At 42.7% G+C, this 23,778-nt stretch overlaps 1 protein-coding gene across 1 annotated transcript in view; it reads left to right on the forward strand.

Moving 5' to 3' along the window:
* Positions 1-23,778, forward strand: part of LOC138245991 (monocarboxylate transporter 13-like) — a 66,204-nt gene that overhangs the window by 36,276 nt on the left and 6,150 nt on the right. Inside the window, exon 3 of the mRNA XM_069200118.1 lies at positions 10,390-10,621. Coding sequence (XP_069056219.1) covers positions 10,390-10,574 — 185 coding nt within the window. The 3' untranslated portion in view covers positions 10,575-10,621. The remainder of the gene's footprint in view (positions 1-10,389; positions 10,622-23,778) is intronic.

Genomic DNA, 23,778 nt, shown 5'->3' on the forward strand with positions numbered 1-23,778 from the left:
GTGTAACCTGCCATTGATCGCCACACACCTCCCATCTGGGCCCACCCTGGCCATCTCTGTCACACATTGGATACCACGCTGGGTCCACATAAGAACTCCTCTGTTGTAGCATAAGCACATAGTAGTAAATGTTGCCCTCTTGACTGCCTATAAGGAGAGACAGACAGAGGGGAGCCCTCTGCTACTCACCACTGTCCACCATCTGCCTGCCACTTCTCCCCAATGTATATCACAATCTCAAGGCAGGTCAGCAAGGGCGTCCGCTTCAGGGCTCTTCATCAACTCCCTCCAGTCCCCCAGCACTGAAGGACAAGAAAAGTGCAACGTTAAAACCAGCTGCCCTAGTCCAAGGCGTTTGTCTGACTGTGACTCCAGGAGGGTTGTCCAAATATCCCTCCACTAAGAGCCCACAGGGTGCCCACGGCGCCACTGAAGCCAAGAACCCTGTCTTAACCATTGGTGGCTGGACTCTTTAACATTAAAGACCCCATGAAATCCAAAATCCCTGGTAAGATTCCAACCAGACCTGTCAATACCCCACATCTGGTCAGCCAGCATGGTCTTCTACCAAGCTATCTCCACGAGAGGCCTCCTGCTACCCTCTGGGTAGAAGGCATGGTCCGGGCTCAGCAACACAATCTGCATTTCCCTGTGGTACATCCCCACTGAGACTTCACGAACGTCACCTTCAGCATGGGCAGTCCCCTGCAACAGTCCCACCTGTCAGATGGGGCTGTGCTTGGGAGAGAGCTCCCAAGACTCATGAGACTTCCGCCATGATGCTTGGCTGCACCTCCTGTTCAGCTTCTTCTAATAGTAGATTTGACATTCTCTTCTTGCAGGTATGTGTCTCAAGCTATGCTGTGGGTAGCGCTTCCTCGCCAGAGGATTTATTATTTCATTTTGAGGGGTTTCTATGACTTATAACTGTAAAAATGCAATGTTGCTTTAACAGAGAAGCATTTGATATTTTACTCTCTGAGATACATATTGATGTTGCCACAGCTGTGGTTGACGGCCCTTGATCAGAGCTCCCCGGGTGTCTCTTGCATAGATGGAAAAGGGCTCAACAGGAAATGCCTGTGAACAAGGTCAGGATGACCGAAACGCGTTGGGTGGCCTTGTAATGTGTTGCTTTACGGATTAATGGAGTTCAGCATTAAAGCACGAAAAGCATACAATAACTTTGGAGTGCGGTTAATCTTTCTTAAATGAAGGAAACAGTGGGATCTAAGATCCCTTCTAGACACGTTTCATCATTAAAGGGCAGTTGTAGCTGGGATGTCAGAGGGCATCCCTTTACCTTTTACCAAGAGTAAAATATTTGAAGTAGTCACGCGACCAATCATAAATACTAAAGTCATTGCCTCTCACAGATGGTTCTTTAAAACAGCATGCATGATGAACAAGATATTTTATAATACTGGTTCCAGTTTTGTCCTGAATTTGGTCCGTCCTGAAGTTTGAGATCCAGCTTCGAGGTGGTTTGTAAGATTTCCCACATCAACGATAATAAACACAAGCATTTTCAATGCAACGGGTCTCGCATTTGTTTGAATTAGAGCTATTAGCGTTGTAAAGCAAACAAAACGCAGCGCAATCGCGCTGCGTGGAAAAGAAAAAGATAAAGTAGTCCGGACCCCAGGCTGAAAACATCGAGCCTCCTATGTTTTTGGTACTTTACCGGTGCTGTGTAGGTGGGTTAAATACCGGAAAAGGCATGACGTATGCATGCCTTTCACAAATGAAAGCAAGCGGATTTTAAAAGGCAAGCCCATGAACCAATGTACAGTAAGTGACTGGCGTGGCATGGGCGTGATTTGAAGCCCAAAGAGAGATTACAGAACGGACGAAGCGCTTTGCAAATGGGGCGTCCAAGCCTCTCGAGCCCAGGGCAACACAAGCCAAGCACAGCTTACCCTGAAACTGCACTCCGCAACCACTTTGCTGAATTTCAGGAAGGCGCGAAAACTTGAATTTTTAGTAACTAGTTTTCGTACATCTATGCTTGATGCTCATGTTCCCCGGCATCGGTAGGTCTTTCTGTTAGTGCCCAGAGACTCCTTGGTATGTATGTTGTGCTAAAAAATATCGTATTACTAATGCCGATGAAGGTGATAATAAATATAACTACTCTTAACATGTTGGTATCCTGTTTCTAGCTGAGACGCTGATATCCGCATGTTCCCTTACAAATGATTACACAGTACCATGCCGAAAACACAATTACGACACCCCTTGGCTGTGTATGGCTGCCAAGTTTAGAGGATCTGCATGTTATTTTGTTTATCTTATCCAGCTCCGAATCCAACCGCTGTGTAAACATGTCATCAGCCTGCCTCATTCCAAATAAAGCAGATGTGTAATTTCAAGCTGATAGAAGCAGGCCTGGCAAAAATGTGAAAACTAGTCACCTTCCTCTCTCTATCCATCCAGAGTCTCTTTACCTTGCTCTTCTCTCTCTCAACCTGTTTTTTATTTTTATTGTAATTTTTCAACCATACATTGCATTCGTTTACAAGCTAAAATGCGTTTTACATAATACCATATGTGTTTCTACGGTTTCGATGTGTGTAGCAAAACAAGAAATTTAACAAGTCGTGAGGCTCAACAAAAAACTTAAGATCAGTGCATTAAGAAGCTCTGAGGTACTCAGCATACTTTAATCGTTCAGATCTGGGCCCCCAAATAAGAATCGGAAATGCCAATAGTTCTGGCTTGAAAACTAATTTTGTATGGTAATGTGAAACATTACTAGTAAATAGCATGGGAATGAATATGTATTGTGTAGAGGCAAATAACTCTAAAATAATATTGGTGTAAGTGAAAAGGTCAGGTGAAAGCTGCACTGTCGAACCAGACCTACAGAGCATTGTACGTTAATGACTGCCCTTTTCCTATCTGTGCTGCTGCAAAAGATAAACAACATAAATTATCTCGTTATCTAAGACGCTTTAACAGCATTACAGTGTCATGTGTGTGCCCCTGAAAGTCCAGCTTAGGCTGCTGGATGAATTAACAAAATGATCACAGCTGTGTGGAGAGCAAGCACTTTTTTTGTGGAATCACAATACTTCTGCTCAATCAAAAGATGTACTCCTGACTCCCAACATGTGGGTGAAGCCAAAGTCCCTCTCTAGTAATGCTCACATATTGTCTAGTGACAGCTGCTCTGTCAACCCAGACCATTAAAAAGCATTTCCAATGAGACTCGGGTTTGTTTGAGTTAGAGCTATTAGCGTTATAAATTCCTAATAGGACTTTTTTTGCCATACAAACTGAAAATAAAACGTAAAACAGTTGACATAAGCAAGCCGTTTCAAAGCGCCGCTGTGAGTGCGAAGGTGACAAACTAAAGAAAAAAGTTTGCTCGCAGTCAAAGTTATTGTCAAAAGTGCAATTCTCCATTTAACAGGGTCGGTCCCCAAGTCATTAACCCCTTCGCTTCCGGGCCTTTTCCCCCTCCTGTGCCGAGCCTTTTTGTGGCTATTTGGGGCAGTTCGCGCTTAGACCCTCATAACTTTTTGTTCACATAAGCTACCCACGCCAAATTTTCGTCCTTTTTTTCCAACATCCTAGGGATTCTAGAGGTACCCAGACTTTGTGGGTTCCCCAGAAGGAGGCCAGGAAATTAGTCAAAATACAGTGAAAATGAAGTTTTTTCCCAAAAAATGGGAAAAAAGGGGCTGCAGAAGAAGGCTTTTGGTTTTTTCTCTGAAAATGACATCAACAAAGGGTTTGCGGTGCTAAAATCACCAGCTTCCCAGCATTCAGGAACAGGCAGACTTGAATCATAAAACCCAATTTTTCAACCCAATTTAGGCATTTTACTGGGACATACCCCATTTTTACGATTTTTTGTGCTTTCAGCCTCCTTCCAGTCAGTGACAGAAATGGGCGTGAAACCAATGCTGGATCCCAGAAACTGAAACATTTCTGAAAAGAAGACAAAATTCTGAATTCAGCAATGGGTAATTTGTGTAGATCCTACAAGGGTTTCCTACATACATAAAAATAAAAACTGAAAAAACAGAATATTGAAATTGAGGTAAAAAAACTGCAATTTTCCTCTACATTTTACTCTGTAACTTTTTCCTGCAATGTCAGATTTTTTAAAGCAATATACTGTTACGTCTGCTGGACTCCTCTGGTTGCGGGGATATATAGGACTTGTAGGTTCATCAAGAACTCTAGGTACCCAGAGCCAATAAATGAGCTGCATCCTGCAGTGGGTTTCATTCTATACGGGGTATACAGCAATTCATTTGCTGAAATATAAAGAGTAAAAAATAGCTATCAAGAAAATCTTTGTATTTCCAAAATGGGCACAAGATAAGGTGTTGAGGAGCAGTGGTTATTTGCACATCTTTGAATTCCGGGGTGCCCATACTAGCATGTGAATACCAGGGCATTTCTCAAATAGACGTCTTTTTTACACACTCTCTTATATTTGGAGGGAAAAAATGTAGAGAAAGACAAGGGGTATTAACACTTGTGTTTTGCTATTCTATGTTCCCCCAAGTCTCCCAATAAAAATGATACCTCACTTGTGTGGGTAGGCCTAGCGCCCGCGACAGGAAATGCCCCAAAACACAACGTCGACACATCCCATTTTTTCACAGAAAACAGAGGTGTTTTTTGCAAAGGTCCTACCTGTAGATTTTGGCCTCTAGCTCAGCTGGCACCTAGAGAAACCTACCAAACCTGTGCATTTTTGAAAACTAGAGACCTAGAGGACTCCAAGATGGGGTGACTTGTGGGGCTCTGACTAGGTTCTGTTACCCAGAATCCTTTGCAAACCTCACAATTTGGCTAAAAAAACAAATTTTCCTCACATTTCGGTGACAGAAAGTTCTGGAATCTGAGAGGAGCCACAAATTTCCTTCCACGCAGCGTTCCCCCAAGTCTCCCGATAAAAATGCTACCTCACTTGTGTGGGTAGGCCTAGTGCCCGCGACAGGAAATGCCCCAAAACACAACGTGGACACATCCCATTTTTTCACAGAAAACAGAGGTGTTTTTTGCAAAGGGCCTACCTGTAGATTTTGCCCTCTAGCTCAGCCGGCACCTAGGGAAACCTACCAAACCTGTGCATTTTTGAAAACTAGAGACCTAGGGGAATCCAAGATGGGGTGACTTGTGGGGCTCTGACCAGGTTCTGTTACCCAGAATCCTTTGCAAACATCAAAATTTGGCTAACAAACACATTTTCCTCACATTTCGGTGACAGAAAGTTCTGGAATCTGAGAGGAGCCACAAATTTCCTTTTACCCAGCGTTCCCCCAAGTCTCCCGATAAAAATTATACCTCACTTGTGTGGGTAGGCCTAGCGCCCGCGACAGGAACTTCCCAAAAACAGAACGTGGACACATCACAAGTTTTTTTGGCTTTGTTTCTAAACTGTTCTGGTCTTGTTTGATTTAGATAAATATTGGCTTTTTTTCTAAACTGGTGTGGTGTCCATTTTGCAGTGTTTTCACTGTATGACTGTGTATGTTGGTACAAATACTTTACACATTGCCTTTGGGATAAGCCTGACTGCTTGTGCCAAGCTCCCAAGGGGGTGAGCAGGGGCTATCCCAGTGTGTAGCTCCTTTACCCTGACTAGAGTGAGGGTCCCTGCTTGGACATAGTGCAAACTGAATGCTACCCAAAGACCCCATTTCTAACACCACCTGAAATGGCTTGAAGCAGGGATGCCTGTTTGCCCCCTTTCGTTTCTCATTATATATGGCAGATCTGCCCAATGTGTTGAGTAAGGCAGCCAGTGGTACAGCAGAATTAGGCTCTTACCCTTCAGGTACATTCGTTTATGTGGATGATATTGCCATTTTAGACCTGACTCCGAAAGGTCTCCAGACATCTTCATACCTCATCATCCTGCTCATATACTCTTTTCCTAAAGGTAAGTAAAAATAAAACTAAGATTATGGGGTTTCCTCCAAAAGGAGTTTCAGATAAATTCAAAGTATGAGTGGTTTCCTAATAAGTATGTCATAGAAGCAGTAGAATTTATCCTTATCTTGGCAGATTTATTTGAGCAAATTTGGCTGGTAGCGAACATATCACACATACATCAAATAGGGCATTGGCCCATGGAAATGCACTAAAGAAACTTTATGGAGCAACAGGTCAAAGGTACTTTAATCATGTTTCAACAGTATACAAAATAATGATTCCACTGACACTCTTATATGCTATAGAGACAATAAGAATTAGTCAGTGGCACATTATGCATAAGCTGGAGGGGAAGATTCTTCACACTATTTGCACTTTAAATTCCATGATATCAATAGAAGCTCTAAGGTTGGAATTAGGATTGGTAAGCACTTTCATAAGATGATTGGCTGCTATATTACGTTGGTACCATTGCCTATTACATCCTAAAGAAAAGTCCTTAAGGAGTCTTATGGCTTCGGAATGTCATTCCACAACTATTGAGACTTAATTCATATTTTAACTGCACTTCAGCACTTTACTTTGACTAGACTGGATATTCAGATTATAAATTGTTTATCTTAAACACTATTTAAAATATACTATGATAAATTGGCCCATTGAAAATGATATAGAGATGTGTAGAGGAAAGTCTTGTTTCCGTTATATTATTCAATCTTGTCAGGCATCTGTTCCTTATGTGTATTTGAAGTGGAACTAGGATCATAGAGTGCGAAGATGCATAATGCTATATAGACTGAAATGTTTACCAATACAATCAGTGATGGATGCATGGCAGAACGTAATTTGGGAAGAGACAATATGCACCTTGTTTAAAAATGATGTACAGACGATTGAACACGCTATATTTGCTTGTCCTGCCTTAAATAATTATCAACAGAGATTTTAAAAACCACTTTTTAAAAATATGGTATTATATCAGCAATAGCCGCTAAGGAAGATGATAAATTGTCCAGTTAATGAATTGATGTATTGTATTTTTGTTTTACATTTTTAGCTCCTTTTTAAAGCTGTATTAATAGATGTCATTTTGAATATTGTAGATCTCAATGTAAGATCTAACTTTCTAATAAAAATGTGAGAACTTGTAGTGCAGGTTGGGTAATACACAATAAATTAGTAATGGATTAGTGAGTTTACAGTCATACAAATTATTTATATCCTGTAGTCTTTGGTGGTGTGGAGAAGGGTTGCGTGCATGGATACCTTTTACATTAAGTGGATGCTATGGAACAGTGTTCTTTTCTGAATTTTGGGAACTAGGGTTCTCCCCATTGAAATAAATCAGGGATGTTGGGTTCGAGAGTCTTCTTGTTGCATAGGCTAAAATAGATTCCAGGATAGCAATCATATTGTTTTGTCCTGCTCTTATTTATCTGGTGGTAGAAAAAAGTAGTCAACCAGCATATGCTGAAACTCCAATCCTAGTACTCTGGGGGATGCTCTCCAATGCATTTATATTCTCCAGGCCTGTGCAGATTGTTCTGAAATATTTGGATATTTAAGACCCTCTTAACTTATTTTTCATATTGTGAGATACTGAAGCCCAGATGTACCTTTGTTTCCTAGGGAGCTTGCATGGCACATAGCGACTCAAACATTGGCATTGATCAAGTTTCTCACGCAAAAGGTCGTTTTCCGCTGAAGGTATCCACGAGCAGTGCTATAAATGGCTTTGCATCGCCTAGAATAAAATTCCATGGTATAGAATGTAAAGGGGGCATTATTGGGTTGGAACTGCTTAAACTCCCATAAGAGTTAGATAAACCCATGGCTAGTAAAGCCACACAAGGTTGCATGACTTAGCATTGCATGGAATATGAGCACTAAATTAAAAAGTGCAAAAAAGTGGCAAAAGTTACAGATTTCTGAATGTATAATACTAGTGATAATCGCAAAAACCCACAGTTTACCCATGGTCAATCGTCTGCGCAAAGGTAGTTGTACATCAGGGTATACTTAGAGTACAAAAGTCACACAAGATACTTATTGATAGCTTTTACACTAAGGGACAATGCTACTTAAGGTACAGCATCACAGAAGCACAACATTTTTTATGTTTGTTTTTTCGGCAGCCGAGGGACACACAACCTGATGTGAATACAATGAGACCAATTTTTTGTCAATGTAATGCAGCTCAAGCACAGTTGAATTTTGCACTGCATTGGGTTGCATGAATCATTGTCAGTTTCCCCTTTGTATGTTATGGATTTTTTTTTAGGAAATTGTCACATGTAGTGGGATTGTTGATAGCAATGTATTTAATTAGATTGGTATTGTGGATATGCTAAAATCAAAGCAAATAAAATAATTGGAGTGGGGAGGAGACATGTGACTTCCTCAATTATTCTAAACGTGGTTGACTCCACCACATGTGTGACATACTCTGAGTTGAAAGCATGTGTCCTAGAATGATCATTTCCTCTGTCTAAAACTTTTCTTTCCCAACTTAGATATGAATATTGACACCATGTAATTCATTATCGGTTAGCATAAGGAATAGTTTCTAGTTTCAAGAACTTACTCCTCTTTCAACTCTAGACCACCCTCGCCCTGTCCACATCTCCACCTACTTGTATTTATTCTCAACTTTCACCATGATAGGATCTTCTGATACCAGTATCCTCTCCTACATTCTCCCTCTCCTTTTCCCACCTGCATTTCTATGTTTTTCTCAACCTTTCCTTTGTTCTCCTCCTGTCCTCTCTTCCACATACATCAACCTCTCTACCCCTCTGTCCTTTGTCCTACCCAGATCCTGTCCTTTCTTACCCACCTATTAACTCTTTCTCTCATCCTGGACTGCCTTAACCTCCTGGCAGTCACCTCTCCCTCAATTCCCTCTTCATCTCATCTCTTCCCTTCTCTATGCCTCCCTCTTCCCACCACCCTGCTGTCCCTTCCCCTTGGCACACCCTATCTTCGCCTATGTCTTCTCTCCCTCACTTTGTCCACACTTCCAATTACATTATCCCCTCCTTCTCTTTGCCTGTCCTCTCCTATTCTCATACTGTCTCCCCGTAATGAATTTGTGCGGTGGTTGCTTAGTGGGTACCAACATCATTTTTATCAGACTTTGACTAATAGCAAGGGAGAAAAAGACAGAAAAGTGAGAAGGAAGGAGGAACTGAAAGATATAAATATGTTGACATAGAGAGACATCTGGTGTGAAAAAGAACTTGGTATACTTCGTTAAAGAGACACGAAGTATAGGATGGAAGTTAAAGAAATCATGTGCAATCAATACTAAATAGCCTTGGTATTTGGCTATTCTGGCATTCAGCTGCACCGACATCCGGCCTGGAAGAAAATCTCTGAACTTATTATTATGTCTGTATTTTGTTTTTACAAGTTAAGCACTGCTACCTTCTGTTCTAGTTTTCCTTTACTTTCTCCTCTCACACTGTTCTTATTTCCCATGCCCTGCTCTGTGTTCAACTCACACTTCATTTCTGTTGCCCTTGTAATTTTTTAGGTCAAGTCTATTAGACAGCGCATGTGCTTTACGTTGTGAGACATTGTGGGGTTACCCATAGTATACTGGGGCTTGGAGCCTGCCTACTGCTTACCATTGTTTTGCTTTCCTGTCACTCTTATTTGCCTGCTTCACATTTGGGTCCCAGGTTGTCAATCATGTGTTTGTCCCTCCCATGGAGCACAGCCTATTTACCATACCTTTTGATTGGTTGGTTGCCATGCTTCTACTGCTTGCTTTTCCAGCACTACTTCTGTTTTTGGGCTATGCACTTCATGGAAGTTAATATGTTTTTCAGATTTCTCCCTCATATACTTCTCCCCCACTGCACTTTGTGTTATTGTCGGTCACCCATGTGCTTCTACCCATCACCTCTATGGTACATTCGCTCTTTTGTCATGCACTGTTGCTTTCAGGCGTGTTTGCTTCTCCTCCACCCACTTCATGTTATTTCGCCACCCATTGCTTCTCCTCTTCACCCCACCCTGTATGTTATTTCTGTCCTTCCTCCACCCACTGTGTTGCTTCAGCCCACCCATAGCCTTCTTTCCTGTTGCCCATTGCTTCTTCTCCCCACTCCTGCCCTCTATGTTGCTTCAGTCCCCCTGCCCTCCATATTGCTTCCTACCACTCATACACTCCTTATGCTTCTCTTGCCCACTCCCACATTGCTTCCCCAACCATGTTCTCTATGCTGCCCTACCCACGCCCTCTCTGTTGAAGCTCCCCACCTATGCCCTGTGTGTTGTCCCCCCACCTCTCTTCCAAGTCATTAGATTTATTTTATCTCGATTAGCCATGCTTCACACAATGGGGGATGGCGTACTGAATGATTAAAAAACATTGACAAATCCAATGGGTCTCAAAGGTCAAACCTACTGGCTTTGACAGTGCATCTTTCACTTAGTTCTCTCACTTTGTTGATTCCCCTTACACTATCTCGCTTTCCCCTACAGAATCAGCTGTTGGTGGATCTTGGCGGCATGGCCACTGGTCGGGCCCAAGAGGTCCCGGACCAGGGCTGGGCCTGGGTGGTGCTGCTGGCAGTCGTGCTGTCCCAGGGAATGACCTTTGGCTTCCCATCATGTATTGCCGTCTTCTACACGGACATCCAAGCCTCCTTCCAGGCCAGCAACAGTGAGACATCGTGGTTCCCATCCATTGTGACAGCAGTGCTGCACGCGGGGGGTAAGAGAGCAGGCTGGAGAGACTTTTGTTTTTTACTACAGCACTGCTCCTATAATTCTGTTCCTCATATTAACTCCATCATCATCATCATAATAACTTTATTTCGGCTAGAAGCCATAAAAGTAGACAATACAAAACATAACATGATTAGGGAACATGTCAGTTAACAATTATAAGGATATAAGAATGGCATTATTTTAAAAAAAAATTACGGTATCCCAAAAGATATAAAAATATTAGGTCATTATAATTTAACTCCAATCAATTAAAACTTATCAAACTAAATAAATATAATCTAAAACCGAATTATTTAAAACATGTGATTATAACAATTCTCTAGTTCATATCTTCCCTATGTTCTACAAGTACCTCACCGCTGAGGAGCCAGTTTTATCATTTATCTCAGTTGTCTGGTATAAAGGGAGAAAATTCCATAGTTTACTTTAAGGGCCCTAGAAAAATAATGGGGTCACAAAATTAAAAAAAATAAAAATAAAAAAACAAGCAAATCATCATTATTCTTTAAATCTGAAGATCCAGACCATTGTGTCTTTGGCTTCAGCCAGTTAAGATCTATTATGTAAAATAAGTATGATCTAAAACCAATGTGTTAAAAATACATGTTTATAATAATTCTCTTGTTCTTATGGCCCATGCACTTCGCAAGTATCCCGCAACAGAAAAAACTATTTTATCATTTGTGCCAGTTGTTAGAAATCGTAATGCTGTATTCCATTCCCTTATCCCAACTGCCTTACATAATGGAGCAATCCACTTTTTCCTAGGTACCAGATATCTAGGGCAGAAAAACATGAAGTGCGCGAGTGACTCTTTTGTCTTTTGACAATGGTGGCAGTATATTAAATTGCAGTCCTCTGATCTCCATTGCGCTGTAAATGACTTAAGCGGGAGGGTCCCTAATCTAAACTTGATGAATAGTGTTTTAGTATAGGGAGGGTTTACATTATCCATATAGGCCTCAAATTTGGGGCTGCATTTATGGTCTAAGAACTGTAGAGTCAGACTGCCATGATTTTTTAACCAAATTTGGGCCATAATGTTCTCCCAATAGCACCTTTTTACACGCTCCTTTGTTTCCTTGGTCAAATTATGAGGAGCACTCCATACCTCCTCCATCTTTAGGAATTTACACGTATCTCTAATGTGTCTGAACCAAGGGATCTTTAGTACGCTGTCACTTACGAGAAATTCATCTAATGCTATATGGAGGTTGGACCGATACTCTGAGGTCCAAAGACGAATCCAATACATCAGTGGTCTTAGTGCAATTTCATTATGTATTTCATTTAGGGCTAAGTCAAATCTGAGCGGGTGAGAGGGGTGCTCATCGGCAACTTCAGGAAGTTTTGTATAAAGCGGTTTTCTACCGTGGTCAGACACCTAGAGTTAGTATGTCCCCAAATCTCAGCACCATAAATTGAGGCTGCTACTGCCACTGCTTTGTAAACGGTGATGGCAGGTGTTATCTCCCCTTCACAAGTATTGGCTATTTTCCTCGCTATCACTGTTGACCTTTGCCTAAGTGCTGTCAGACTCTTCCTGATCTGTGCTGACCAACGTTGGTAGTCACTTAACCTAATCCCCAAATAATCAAATTGGCTGACTCTCTCCACTGGTTGGCCTGCTATCATCATTTTTCCCCTAAATAATTTATGCAGGTTAAAAACCATGAACTTTGATTTTGTTGAGTTAATTTCAAGTCCTCTTTTAGAGCAAAAATTATAAAAGGTGTCCAATTCATTTTGTAAGCCCATGGGTGTTCTTGAAATTAATAAAGTGTCATCGGCGAACATTAAAATGGGGACGGGGGTTCCAGCTAAACTTGGGGCATCATGATTACAATGTAGCAATTGGTCCGCAGCACCGTTGATGTAAAGGTTAAACAGTGTTGGTGCCAAAATACACCCCTGCCTAACCCCTCTATCGACAGGTATAGCTTCCGTTAGATCGCCGCTTTCCGACCAGCGCACGTGAGCATAAGTTCCTTCATGTAGGTATCTAATCAGTCTTAGTAGTTCACTGTTGGGTTGATAACTCTCCATAACTTTCCATAATGTATCCCAAGGTACCATGTCAAAGGCAGCTTTTAGGTCGATAAAAGCTACATACAAATGACTTTTATTAGGTGACAGGTATTTACAGGAAAGAAGGTTAAACTTAAATGCCTGGTCTATTGTACTCAACCCTCTTCTGAAGCCTGCCTGAGAATCGGAGAGAATTTGGGAATCCTCTATCCATGTCTGTAATCTATTCAGTACTTGCTTAGTGAATATCTTTTGGCTAACGTCAATAAGACTGATAGGCCTATAGTTGATAGGTTGTTCCCTTGGCCCTTTCTTATAAATAGGGACTATAATTGCTCCTTGCCACGTAGTAGGAAGTCCTCCCCCCCTCAGTATCTCATTACTGAGCGCATTTAGATACAATTACCATGTTGTTGGTCGGGAGAGATATAAATCCCCTGAAATACCGTCAAGACCAGGGGCCTTCCCTTTACGTATTGATTGGAGAGCCTCTGTTGTTTTTTTTAAGGAAAAAAGGTCCAGGTCAAATTTGGGTGGTGTTGTACTCCCCCACGTTGAAGTATTGACAAAAAGGTCATTAGGTTTTAGGAGAGGTGTAATAGTACTTCTGATATGTGGTTTTCTGTATACATTTGAAAAATGCGTCACCCAAGTTTCTGGCTGGATTACAGGGTAGTTTTCCATTCCTTGAGAGCTATTTTTATCTGCCACTAGTTTCCAGAATAAATTGAAATCCTTCTCCTGGAGTGCCTCAACCATCCTATTCCAATGCCTAGTCGCCCACTCTTTTTTTGCGTTTTTAAGTACATCTTTATATACAATCCTGTTTTTCCTTATCTCTCGACAGTTCCCTTCCTTGAGTGCTCCCAATAGCTGTAGTTTAGCCTGATGGCAGGGGTTGGTAAACCACCTTGATGTTCTAATCCCAGTCTCTGTCCGTCTCCTTACCGTCTGGAAATGTGGTTTTAATCGGGTGATCAGGGTACTATGGAGATGGACCAAATCTACCAATTTGGTATTTGTATGTTTCAATGGGGCAAGTGTTGTTGCAACTATTCTATAAATTAATAGTTGGAAATTTGCATCAACTTCAACCCATTCCCATTTCACATTTTTCCAATCATTGGTCCTAGTGAGGGCACTATTTAGAGTCCATGTTGTCAGTGTCTTAGAGCTGAATAAGATAGTAGAGAAGGAGGTACTCAAAGCTAGGTGATCACTGTCAATACGAGGGAGAACTATCATGTCAATTAGGGATTTCCAGAGGGCGTCATCCACTAAAACGTAATCCAGGTGGCTAGAATATAAGCCTCTCCTGTATGTAGGTGACGCCGGGTTATCTGATCTGGTATTCCCATTTACTATTCTTAATCCCTTTATTTTTATTAAGTCTTCGAGTAGTTCTAAAGCGCCTCCTTCTTTCTTGGATGTGGGTTGCACCGGCCCTGATCTATCCCAAAAGTCTGCAAGCTGAGATCCTTCTTGCTGATTGCCATCTCTGCAGTTCAACTGCATATTAAAATCGCCCGCAACAATTAAGCCCCGCCCGTCAGGAAGGCAGTTAAAAAAATCTGCTAATGTGCTCATCTGAACAGTCTGGGTCCTTTGGGTGCCAGGTCTAATGTATATGTTTACAATTATTATGCTAACAAGACCTCTAGCAGTACTAATTTCGACCGCAACGGCTAATGAATCCCTCGTAGGGGTTACTATCTCTTTTACCTTTGGGAACAGGTCGTGTTTTAGCCAAATTATCAGGCCGCCTGAAGCCCTGCCCGATGATGATGGGAGTGCAGTCTTCTGGAAGGTCCAATAACCTTCTCTATTTACTACAGATGGGGCCCATGTCTCCTGTAATAAAATAATATGGTGTTGATCTATAAATCTGCACCAATCAGGGTTAGCTGTCTTCTGGGTCAGCCCTGCCACATTCCAAGATAAGATCTTAATCGGTAAGTCATGGCCATCCCCATTTTCTGGCAGTTTCTCCCTAGTCTCATTTAAGCAAGCTATTACTCGTTGGGGCTTCTCCTCTAGCGAGCCACTCCAATGTGTTTTTGGTTCCGCTCCCAGGGTATCAAATAAGTCGTTTTTTGGCATATGAGAGTCGAGGCTGGGTATGCCATCACTCCCAACTTCAGTCACGGGGGCTTTGCGTCAGTCTGTGGCCGAAGTTGGGCTATGCTTTTGATCCCTTCTCTGGGCACAAAGATGCTGGGTCATTGTAGTATTATTTCTCTCTTGTGGAAACAGGTTTATCAATGATTGGGGAAATTTATGGACAAGTGTCACTTGGGATGAGGCACCCGGTCTCACTTTTTTCTCGAGTGCCAAAAGGCCCTTAGCTAGATTCTGACTGGTCAATTTTATCCCTATAAGATCTGAGGTTAAACCTATTCTTGTGAGTCTCTGTGCGATAACTATGTCGTCCCTTATAATGGACCTACACTTCTTTGTCCCTCTTATCCAATGTATGACTTTATTTTTTAGAGATTCCCCTTGCTCTAATTGGCCATTGCTTAGCTTAGGAACATTTGTCATGTAAATATCGTAGCCGCCATGTCCAATCTGACTTTGGGGAATATTTCCCGAGAAGCGTTTGGAGCTTTTATCTAGGTGTCCTTCTCTGTGCATCTTCCAGTTAGCCCCTATGTCCAAGGGTATATCGCATTTATTATGAGCACACGCTACAGGAAGTACACTGTTGCCCCCCTGAGTGGTCTGTGTAACCATTTCAACCCTTTGGCCCCTACACCTCTGTGACATGAATGTCTCCGGTATTAAAACTGGCTTTGCCAAGGAGTTAGGGTCAGATTTTTGTGATGGCTTCCTTATTTCCCCAATTACCGCAGATATACCGTCCAGCTTCTCATATATCATGTGGGTAAAAGATGTAAGATGCTCTCTAAGGCTTAAAATTTCAGCTCTTATCTGTGCTAACTGTAAGTCAGCTGGATGTTCCTTCTGAGTGATTATAACTGATGCTAGCTCCTCCGTTCCCCTTGGCGTGGTTCTCTCTAATTCAAGTGGCGATAGTAGAGCAAGGGGTAAGAAGCGGTTATTGCAATTTAACAGGGGGGATGCACCATCTTGCTGACTAGGCAGATTTAATTTAGGGCTCTCTGTTGGATTCTTAAAAATTTCTGACTTATTAAGTTCTGCGCTAATGCCCTGGGATATAGATGTCTGCGGGTCTCTATTCGCAGGAGCGAAAAAAGATTTTATATCATTAGAGGTGGCAAAAGCATCTTTCCTACGAGATTTTGAGGGCTTGGTGGCTAACAAACTCTCCACTTCCTCTATAAGGTCATCAATTTGGGTAAGCGTGCAATTTTCGGCCGCATGTCGAGGTGCTCTTTTTGCCCTTCCCTGCTCGATAGGATTGCTAGTAGCTTTCCTTTTCCCCATCTTGGTGAAATATTATTCTCAGGCACGTTATAACAGAAGAAAGAAGGGGAAATTATAAGTGCCGTGACTAATATGTTCCAGAAGCCGGTAAGTCCTGGTTGAAAAGTAGCGCAATAAGGGTGAAGTTATTTTTGCTTTGTTAAACCCCGACACAGTACCTTCAGGGAGCCTTACACTTGAAGCTGCCTGGTTCAAAATGTCAGGGGGGTGGCCCTGCCCTGGCTCTTCCTGGCAATGACGGGCAAGGATGGGCCCGCCCTTCGCCCGGGCTTTGCCCGGGCGCCGCCCGCGCGCATCCCGCACGGCGGGAGCGCGAAGGTAATTTAAAGGGCTCCTGCCCTTCAATCAAGGTCCCGGTGTCCCAGCAGCAACAACGCGCTTCCCGCGACGGCGGGAGCGCGAAGGTAATTTAAAGGGCTCCTGCCCTTCAATCAAGGTCCTGGTGTCCCAGCAGCAGCAACGCGCTTCCCACGACGGCGGGAGCGCGAAGGTAATTTAAAGGGCTCCTGCCCTTCAATCAAGATCCCGGTGTCCCAGCAGCAGCAACGCGCTTCCCCTATTATTAACTCTCCTCTGCTCTCCTCTCATCACAACACTCCTCTAGTCTTCTCTCTTTTCTTCTCCTCTACTCACAACACTTCTCCCCTCTCCAAACAACTCTCCTCTCTTCTTCAAACAACCCCCTCCTCCTCTCCTCTTATCTTTTCCTTCTTGCTCCTCTACTCCTCTCTCCTTCCTCCTACTCTGCCTTCTTTCTCTCCGCTTATCTCTCCTGTACAGCTTCATTCTCTCTTTTCTTCCCCTAGTTCTCTTCCTTTCGCCTCTTGCTCTCATATACTCTTTTTTTCTACAAAACCTCTTCCTCTCTCCCTCCTTTTCCTTTCACACTCCTCTTCCTTCCTCCCGCCTCTTCTTCTGCCTTTACTCTCCTGTTCCTGTCTCCTCACACATCATCTTCCTCTCTTCTATTCCTCCTCTTTGCTTTCCTTATTTTTCTCTTCCTGACTTCTCTTCCTGTTCCGTTTACCTTCCTCGCTTTCTTTCTTGGTTTCTCTTTCCTTTGGTCACTTCCTCTCCTTTCATCTATCTCTTCTTCCTCTCTTCTTTTACCTCTCCCTCCTCTTCACCTTCTTTTCTTGTCTCCTTTTCTTTTCCTCTCACGTCTCTCTTCCTCGTGCTCTCCTCTCTTCAGTATCCCTTTCTCAGATCTCCTCTCACTTTATTCCATAAACTCCTTTCTTTTGTTTCCTGTTCTCTATCTGTACTCTTCCGTCCTTTCCTATTCCTGCATTTTCCCTTACCCTCTCCCCTTTCTCTGTCTCCACCTTCATTATCTGCATCCTAACCTTTTCACTTCATTTACGATTCCCATGTGCAGGTTTTGAGTATGAGGGTTGGAGGAGGTCTTGGGTATGAGAGTAGGGTGCAAGCCGTTGAAGTCTCATCCCCATTAGGCCAGTGTGTGCATTGCCAATAGGGTATATTCCTGCAGACTGTCCCAAACCTCAGTTTGCGAGGTATTGGGTGCATAAACACTCACAATGGCCAACTGTGCCCGGTGTAACCTGCCATTGATCGCCACACACCTCCCATCTGGGCCCACCCTGGCCATCTCTGTCACACATTGGATACCACGCTGGGTCCACATAAGAACTCCTCTGTTGTAGCATAAGCACATAGTAGTAAATGTTGCCCTCTCGACTGCCTATAAGGAGAGACAGACAGAGGGGAGCCCTCTGCTACTCACCACTGTCCACCATCTGCCTGCCACTTCTCCCCAATGTATATCACAATCTCAAGGCAGGTCAGCAAGGGCGTCCGCTTCAGGGCTCTTCATCAACTCCCTCCAGTCCCCCTGCACTGAAGGACAAGAAAAGTGCAACGTTAAAACCAGCTGCCCTAGTCCAAGGCGTTTGTCTGACTGTGACTCCAGGATTGTTGTCCAAATATCCCTCCACTAAGAGCCCACAGGGTGCCCACGGCGCCACTGAAGCCAAGAACCCTGTCTTAACCATTGGTGGCTGGACTCTTTAACATTAAAGACCCCATGAAATCCAAAATCCCTGGTAAGATTCCAACCAGACCTGTCAATACCCCACATCTGGTCAGCCAGCATGGTCTTCTACCAAGCTATCTCCACGAGAGGCCTCCTGCTACCCTCTGGGTAGAAGGGCATGGTCCGGGCTCAGCAACACAATCTGCATTTCCCTGTGGTACATCCCCACTGAGACTTCACGAACGTCACCTTCAGCATGGGCAGTCCCCTGCAACAGTCCCACCTGTCAGATGGGGCTGTGCTTGGGAGAGAGCTCCCAAGACTCATGAGACTTCCGCCATGATGCTTGGCTGCACCTCCTGTTCAGCTTCTTCTAATAGTAGATTTGACATTCTCTTCTGGCAGGTATGTGTCTCAAGCTATGCTGTGGGTAGCGCTTCCTCGCCAGAGGATTTATTATTTCATTTTGAGGGGTTTCTATGACTTATAACTGTAAAAATGCAATGTTGCTTTAACAGAGAAGCATTTGATATTTTACTCTCTGAGATACATATTGATGTTGCCACAGCTGTGGTTGACGGCCCTTGATCAGAGCTCCCCGGGTGTCTCTTGCATAGATGGAAAAGGGCTCAACAGGAAATGCCTGTGAACAAGGTCAGGATGACCGAAACGCGTTGGGTGGCCTTGTAATGTGTTGCTTTACGGATTAATGGAGTTCAGCATTAAAGCACGAAAAGCATACAATAACTTTGGAGTGCGGTTAATCTTTCTTAAATGAAGGAAACAGTGGGATCTAAGATCCCTTCTAGACACGTTTCATCATTAAAGGGCAGTTGTAGCTGGGATGTCAGAGGGCATCCCTTTACCTTTTACCAAGAGTAAAATATTTGAAGTAGTCACGCGACCAATCATAAATACTAAAGTCATTGCCTCTCACAGATGGTTCTTTAAAACAGCATGCATGATGAACAAGATATTTTATAATACTGGTTCCAGTTTTGTCCTGAATTTGGTCCATCCCGAAGTTTGAGATCCAGCTTCGAGGTGGTTTGTAAGATTTCCCACATCAACGATAATAAACACAAGCATTTTCAATGCAACGGGTCTCGCATTTGTTTGGATTAGAGCTATTAGCGTTGTAAAGCAAAAAAAACGCAGCGCAATCGCGCTGCGTGGAAAAGAAAAAGATAAAGTAGTCCGGACCCCAGGCTGAAAACATCGATCCTCCTATGTTTTTGGTACTTTACCGGTGCTGTGTAGGTGGGCTAAATACCGGAAAAGGCATGACGTATGCATGCCTTTCACAAATGAAAGCAAGCGGATTTTAAAAGGCAAGCCCATGAACCAATGTACAGGGAGTGCAGAATTATTAGGCAAATGAGTATTTTGACCACATCATCCTCTTTATGCATGTTGTCTTACTCCAAGCTGTATAGGCTCGAAAGCCTACTACCAATTAAGCATATTAGGTGATGTGCATCTCTGTAATGAGAAGGGGTGTGGTCTAATGACATCAACACCCTATATCAGGTGTGCATAATTATTAGGCAACTTCCTTTCCTTTGGCAAAATGGGTCAAAAGAAGGACTTGACAGGCTCAGAAAAGTCAAAAATAGTGAGATATCTTGCAGAGGGATGCAGCACTCTTAAAATTGCACAGCTTCTGAAGCGTGATCATCGAACAATCAAGCGTTTCATTCAAAACAGTCAACAGGGTCGCAAGAAGCGTGTGGAAAAACCAAGGCGCAAAATAACTGCCCATGAACTGAGAAAAGTCAAGCGTGCAGCTGCCACGATGCCACTTGCCACCAGTTTGGCCATATTTCAGAGCTGCAACATCACTGGAGTGCCCAAAAGCACAAGGTGTGCAATACTCAGAGACATGGCCAAGGTAAGAAAGGCTGAAAGACGACCACCACTGAACAAGACACACAAGCTGAAACGTCAAGACTGGGCCAAGAAATATCTCAAGACTGATTTTTCTAAGGTTTTATGGACTGATGAAATGAGAGTGAGTCTTGATGGGCCAGATGGATGGGCCCGTGGCTGGATTGGTAAAGGGCAGAGAGCTCCAGTCCGACTCAGACGCCAGCAAGGTGGAGGTGGAGTACTGGTTTGGGCTGGTATCATCAAAGATGAGCTTGTGGGGCCTTTTCGGGTTGAGGATGGAGTCAAGCTCAACTCCCAGTCCTACTGCCAGTTCCTGGAAGACACCTTCTTCAAGCAGTGGTACAGGAAGACGTCTGCATCCTTCAAGAAAAACATGATTTTCATGCAGGACAATGCTCCATCACACGCGTCCAAGTACTCCACAGCGTGGCTGGCAAGAAAGGGTATAAAAGAAGGAAATCTAATGACATGGCCTCCTTGTTCACCTGATCTGAACCCCATTGAGAACCTGTGGTCCATCATCAAATGTGAGATTTACAAGGAGGAAAAACAGTACACCTCTCTGAACAGTGTCTGGGAGGCTGTGGTTGCTGCTGCACGCAATGTTGATGGTGAACAGATCAAAACACTGACAGAATCCATGGATGGCAGGCTTTTGAGTGTCCTTGCAAAGAAAGGTGGCTATATTGGTCACTGATTTGTTTTTGTTTTGTTTTTGAATGTCAGAAATGTATATTTGTGAATGTTGAGATGTTATATTGGTTTCACTGGTAATAATAAATAATTGAAATGGGTATATATATTTTTTTGTTAAGTTGCCTAATAATTATGCACAGTAATAGTCACCTGCACACACAGATATCCCCCTAACATAGCTAAAACTAAAAACAAACTACAAACTACTTCCAAAAATATTCAGCTTTGATATTAATGAGTTTTTTGGGTTCATTGAGAACATGGTTGTTGTTCAATAATAAAATTAATCCTCAAAAATACTACTTGCCTAATAATTCTGCACTCCCTGTAAGTGACTGGCGTGGCATGGGCGTGATTTGAAGCCCAAAGAGAGATTACAGAACGGACGAAGCGCTTTGCAAATGGGGCGTCCAAGCCTCTCGAGCCCAGGGCAACACAAGCCAAGCACAGCTTACCCTGAAACTGCACTCCGCAACCACTTTGCTGAATTTCAGGAAGGCGCGAAAACTTGAATTTTTAGTAACTAGTTTTCGTACATCTATGCTTGATGCTCATGTTCCCCGGCATCGGTAGGTCTTTCTGTTAGTGCCCAGAGACTCCTTGGTATGTATGTTGTGCTAAAAAATATCGTATTACTAATGCCGATGAAGGTGATAATAAATATAACTACTCTTAACATGTTGGTATCCTGTTTCTAGCTGAGACGCTGATATCCGCATGTTCCCTTACAAATGATTACACAGTACCATGCCGAAAACACAATTACGACACCCCTTGGCTGTGTATGGCTGCCAAGTTTAGAGGATCTGCATGTTATTTTGTTTATCTTATCCAGCTCCGAATCCAACCGCTGTGTAAACATGTCATCAGCCTGCCTCATTCCAAATAAAGCAGATGTGTAATTTCAAGCTGATAGAAGCAGGCCTGGCAAAAATGTGAAAACTAGTCACCTTCCTCTCTCTATCCATCCAGAGTCTCTTTACCTTGCTCTTCTCTCTCTCAACCTGTTTTTTATTTTTATTGTAATTTTTCAACCATACATTGCATTCGTTTACAAGCTAAAATGCGTTTTACATAATACCATATGTGTTTCTACGGTTTCGATGTGTGTAGCAAAACAAGAAATTTAACAAGTCGTGAGGCTCAACAGAAAACTTAAGATCAGTGCATTAAGAAGCTGTGAGGTACTCAGCATACTTTAATCGTTCAGATCTGGGCCCCCAAATAAGAATCGGAAATGCCAATAGTTCTGGCTTGAAAACTAATTTTGTATGGTAATGTGAAACATTACTAGTAAATAGCATGGGAATGAATATGTATTGTGTAGAGGCAAATAACTCTAAAATAATATTGGTGTAAGTGAAAAGGTCAGGTGAAAGCTGCACTGTCGAACCAGACCTACAGAGCATTGTACGTTAATGACTGCCCTTTTCCCATCTGTGCTGCTGCAAAAGATAAACAACATAAATTATCTCGTTATCTAAGACGCTTTAACAGCATTACAGTGTCATGTGTGTGCCCCTGAAAGTCCAGCTTAGGCTGCTGGATGAATTAACAAAATGATCACAGCTGTGTGGAGAGCAAGCACTTTTTTTGTGGAACCACAATACTTCTGCTCAATCAAAAGATGTACTCCTGACTCCCAACATGTGGGTGAAGCCAAAGTCCCTCTCTAGTAATGCTCACATATTGTCTAGTGACAGCTGCTCTGTCAACCCAGACCATTAAAAAGCATTTCCAATGAGACTCGGGTTTGTTTGAGTTAGAGCTATTAGCGTTATAAATTCCTAATAGGACTTTTTTTGCCATACAAACTGAAAATAAAACGTAAAACAGTTGACATAAGCAAGCCGTTTCAAAGCGCCGCTGTGAGTGCGAAGGTGACAAACTAAAGAAAAAAGTTTGCTCGCAGTCAAAGTTATTGTCAAAAGTGCAATTCTCCATTTAACAGGGTCGGTCCCCAAGTCATTAACCCCTTCGCTTCCGGGCCTTTTCCCCCTCCTGTGCCGAGCCTTTTTGTGGCTATTTGGGGCAGTTCGCGCTTAGACCCTCATAACTTTTTGTTCACATAAGCTACCCACGCCAAATTTTCGTCCTTTTTTTCCAACATCCTAGGGATTCTAGAGGTACCCAGACTTTGTGGGTTCCCCAGAAGAAGGCCAGGAAATTAGTCAAAATACAGTGAAAATGAAGTTTTTTCCAAAAAAATGGGAAAAAAGGGGCTGCAGAAGAAGGCTTTTGTTTTTTTCTCTGAAAATGACATCAACAAAGGGTTTGCGGTGCTAAAATCACCAGCTTCCCAGCATTCAGGAACAGGCAGACTTGAATCATAAAACCCAATTTTTCAACCCAATTTAGGCATTTTACTGGGACATACCCCATTTTTACGATTTTTTGTGCTTTCAGCCTCCTTCCAGTCAGTGACAGAAATGGGCGTGAAACCAATGCTGGATCCCAGAAACTGAAACATTTCTGAAAAGAAGACAAAATTCTGAATTCAGCAAGGGGTAATTTGTGTAGATCCTACAAGGGTTTCCTACATACATAAAAATAAAAACTGAAAAAACAGAATATTGAAATTGAGGTAAAAAAACTGCAATTTTCCTCTACGTTTTACTCTGTAACTTTTTCCTGCAATGTCAGATTTTTTAAAGCAATATACTGTTACGTCTGCTGGACTCCTCTGGTTGCGGGATATATAGGACTTGTAGGTTCATCAAGAACTCTAGGTACCCAGAGCCAATAAATGAGCTGCATCCTGCAGTGGGTTTCATTCTATACGGGGTATACAGCAATTCATTTGCTGAAATATAAAGAGTAAAAAATAGCTATCAAGAAAATCTTTGTAGTTCCAAAATGGGCACAAGATAAGGTGTTGAGGAGCAGTGGTTATTTGCACATCTTTGAATTCCGGGGTGCCCATACTAGCATGTGAATACCAGGGCATTTCTCAAATAGACGTCTTTTTTACACACTCTCTTATATTTGGAGGGAAAAAATGTAGAGAAAGACAAGGGGTATTAACACTTGTGTTTTGCTATTCTATGTTCCCCCAAGTCTCCCAATAAAAATGATACCTCACTTGTGTGGGTAGGCCTAGCGCCCGCGACAGGAAATGCCCC

Source organism: Pleurodeles waltl, chromosome 7 (genome assembly GCF_031143425.1).
Source record: "Pleurodeles waltl isolate 20211129_DDA chromosome 7, aPleWal1.hap1.20221129, whole genome shotgun sequence".
NCBI lineage: Eukaryota > Metazoa > Chordata > Amphibia > Caudata > Salamandridae > Pleurodeles > Pleurodeles waltl.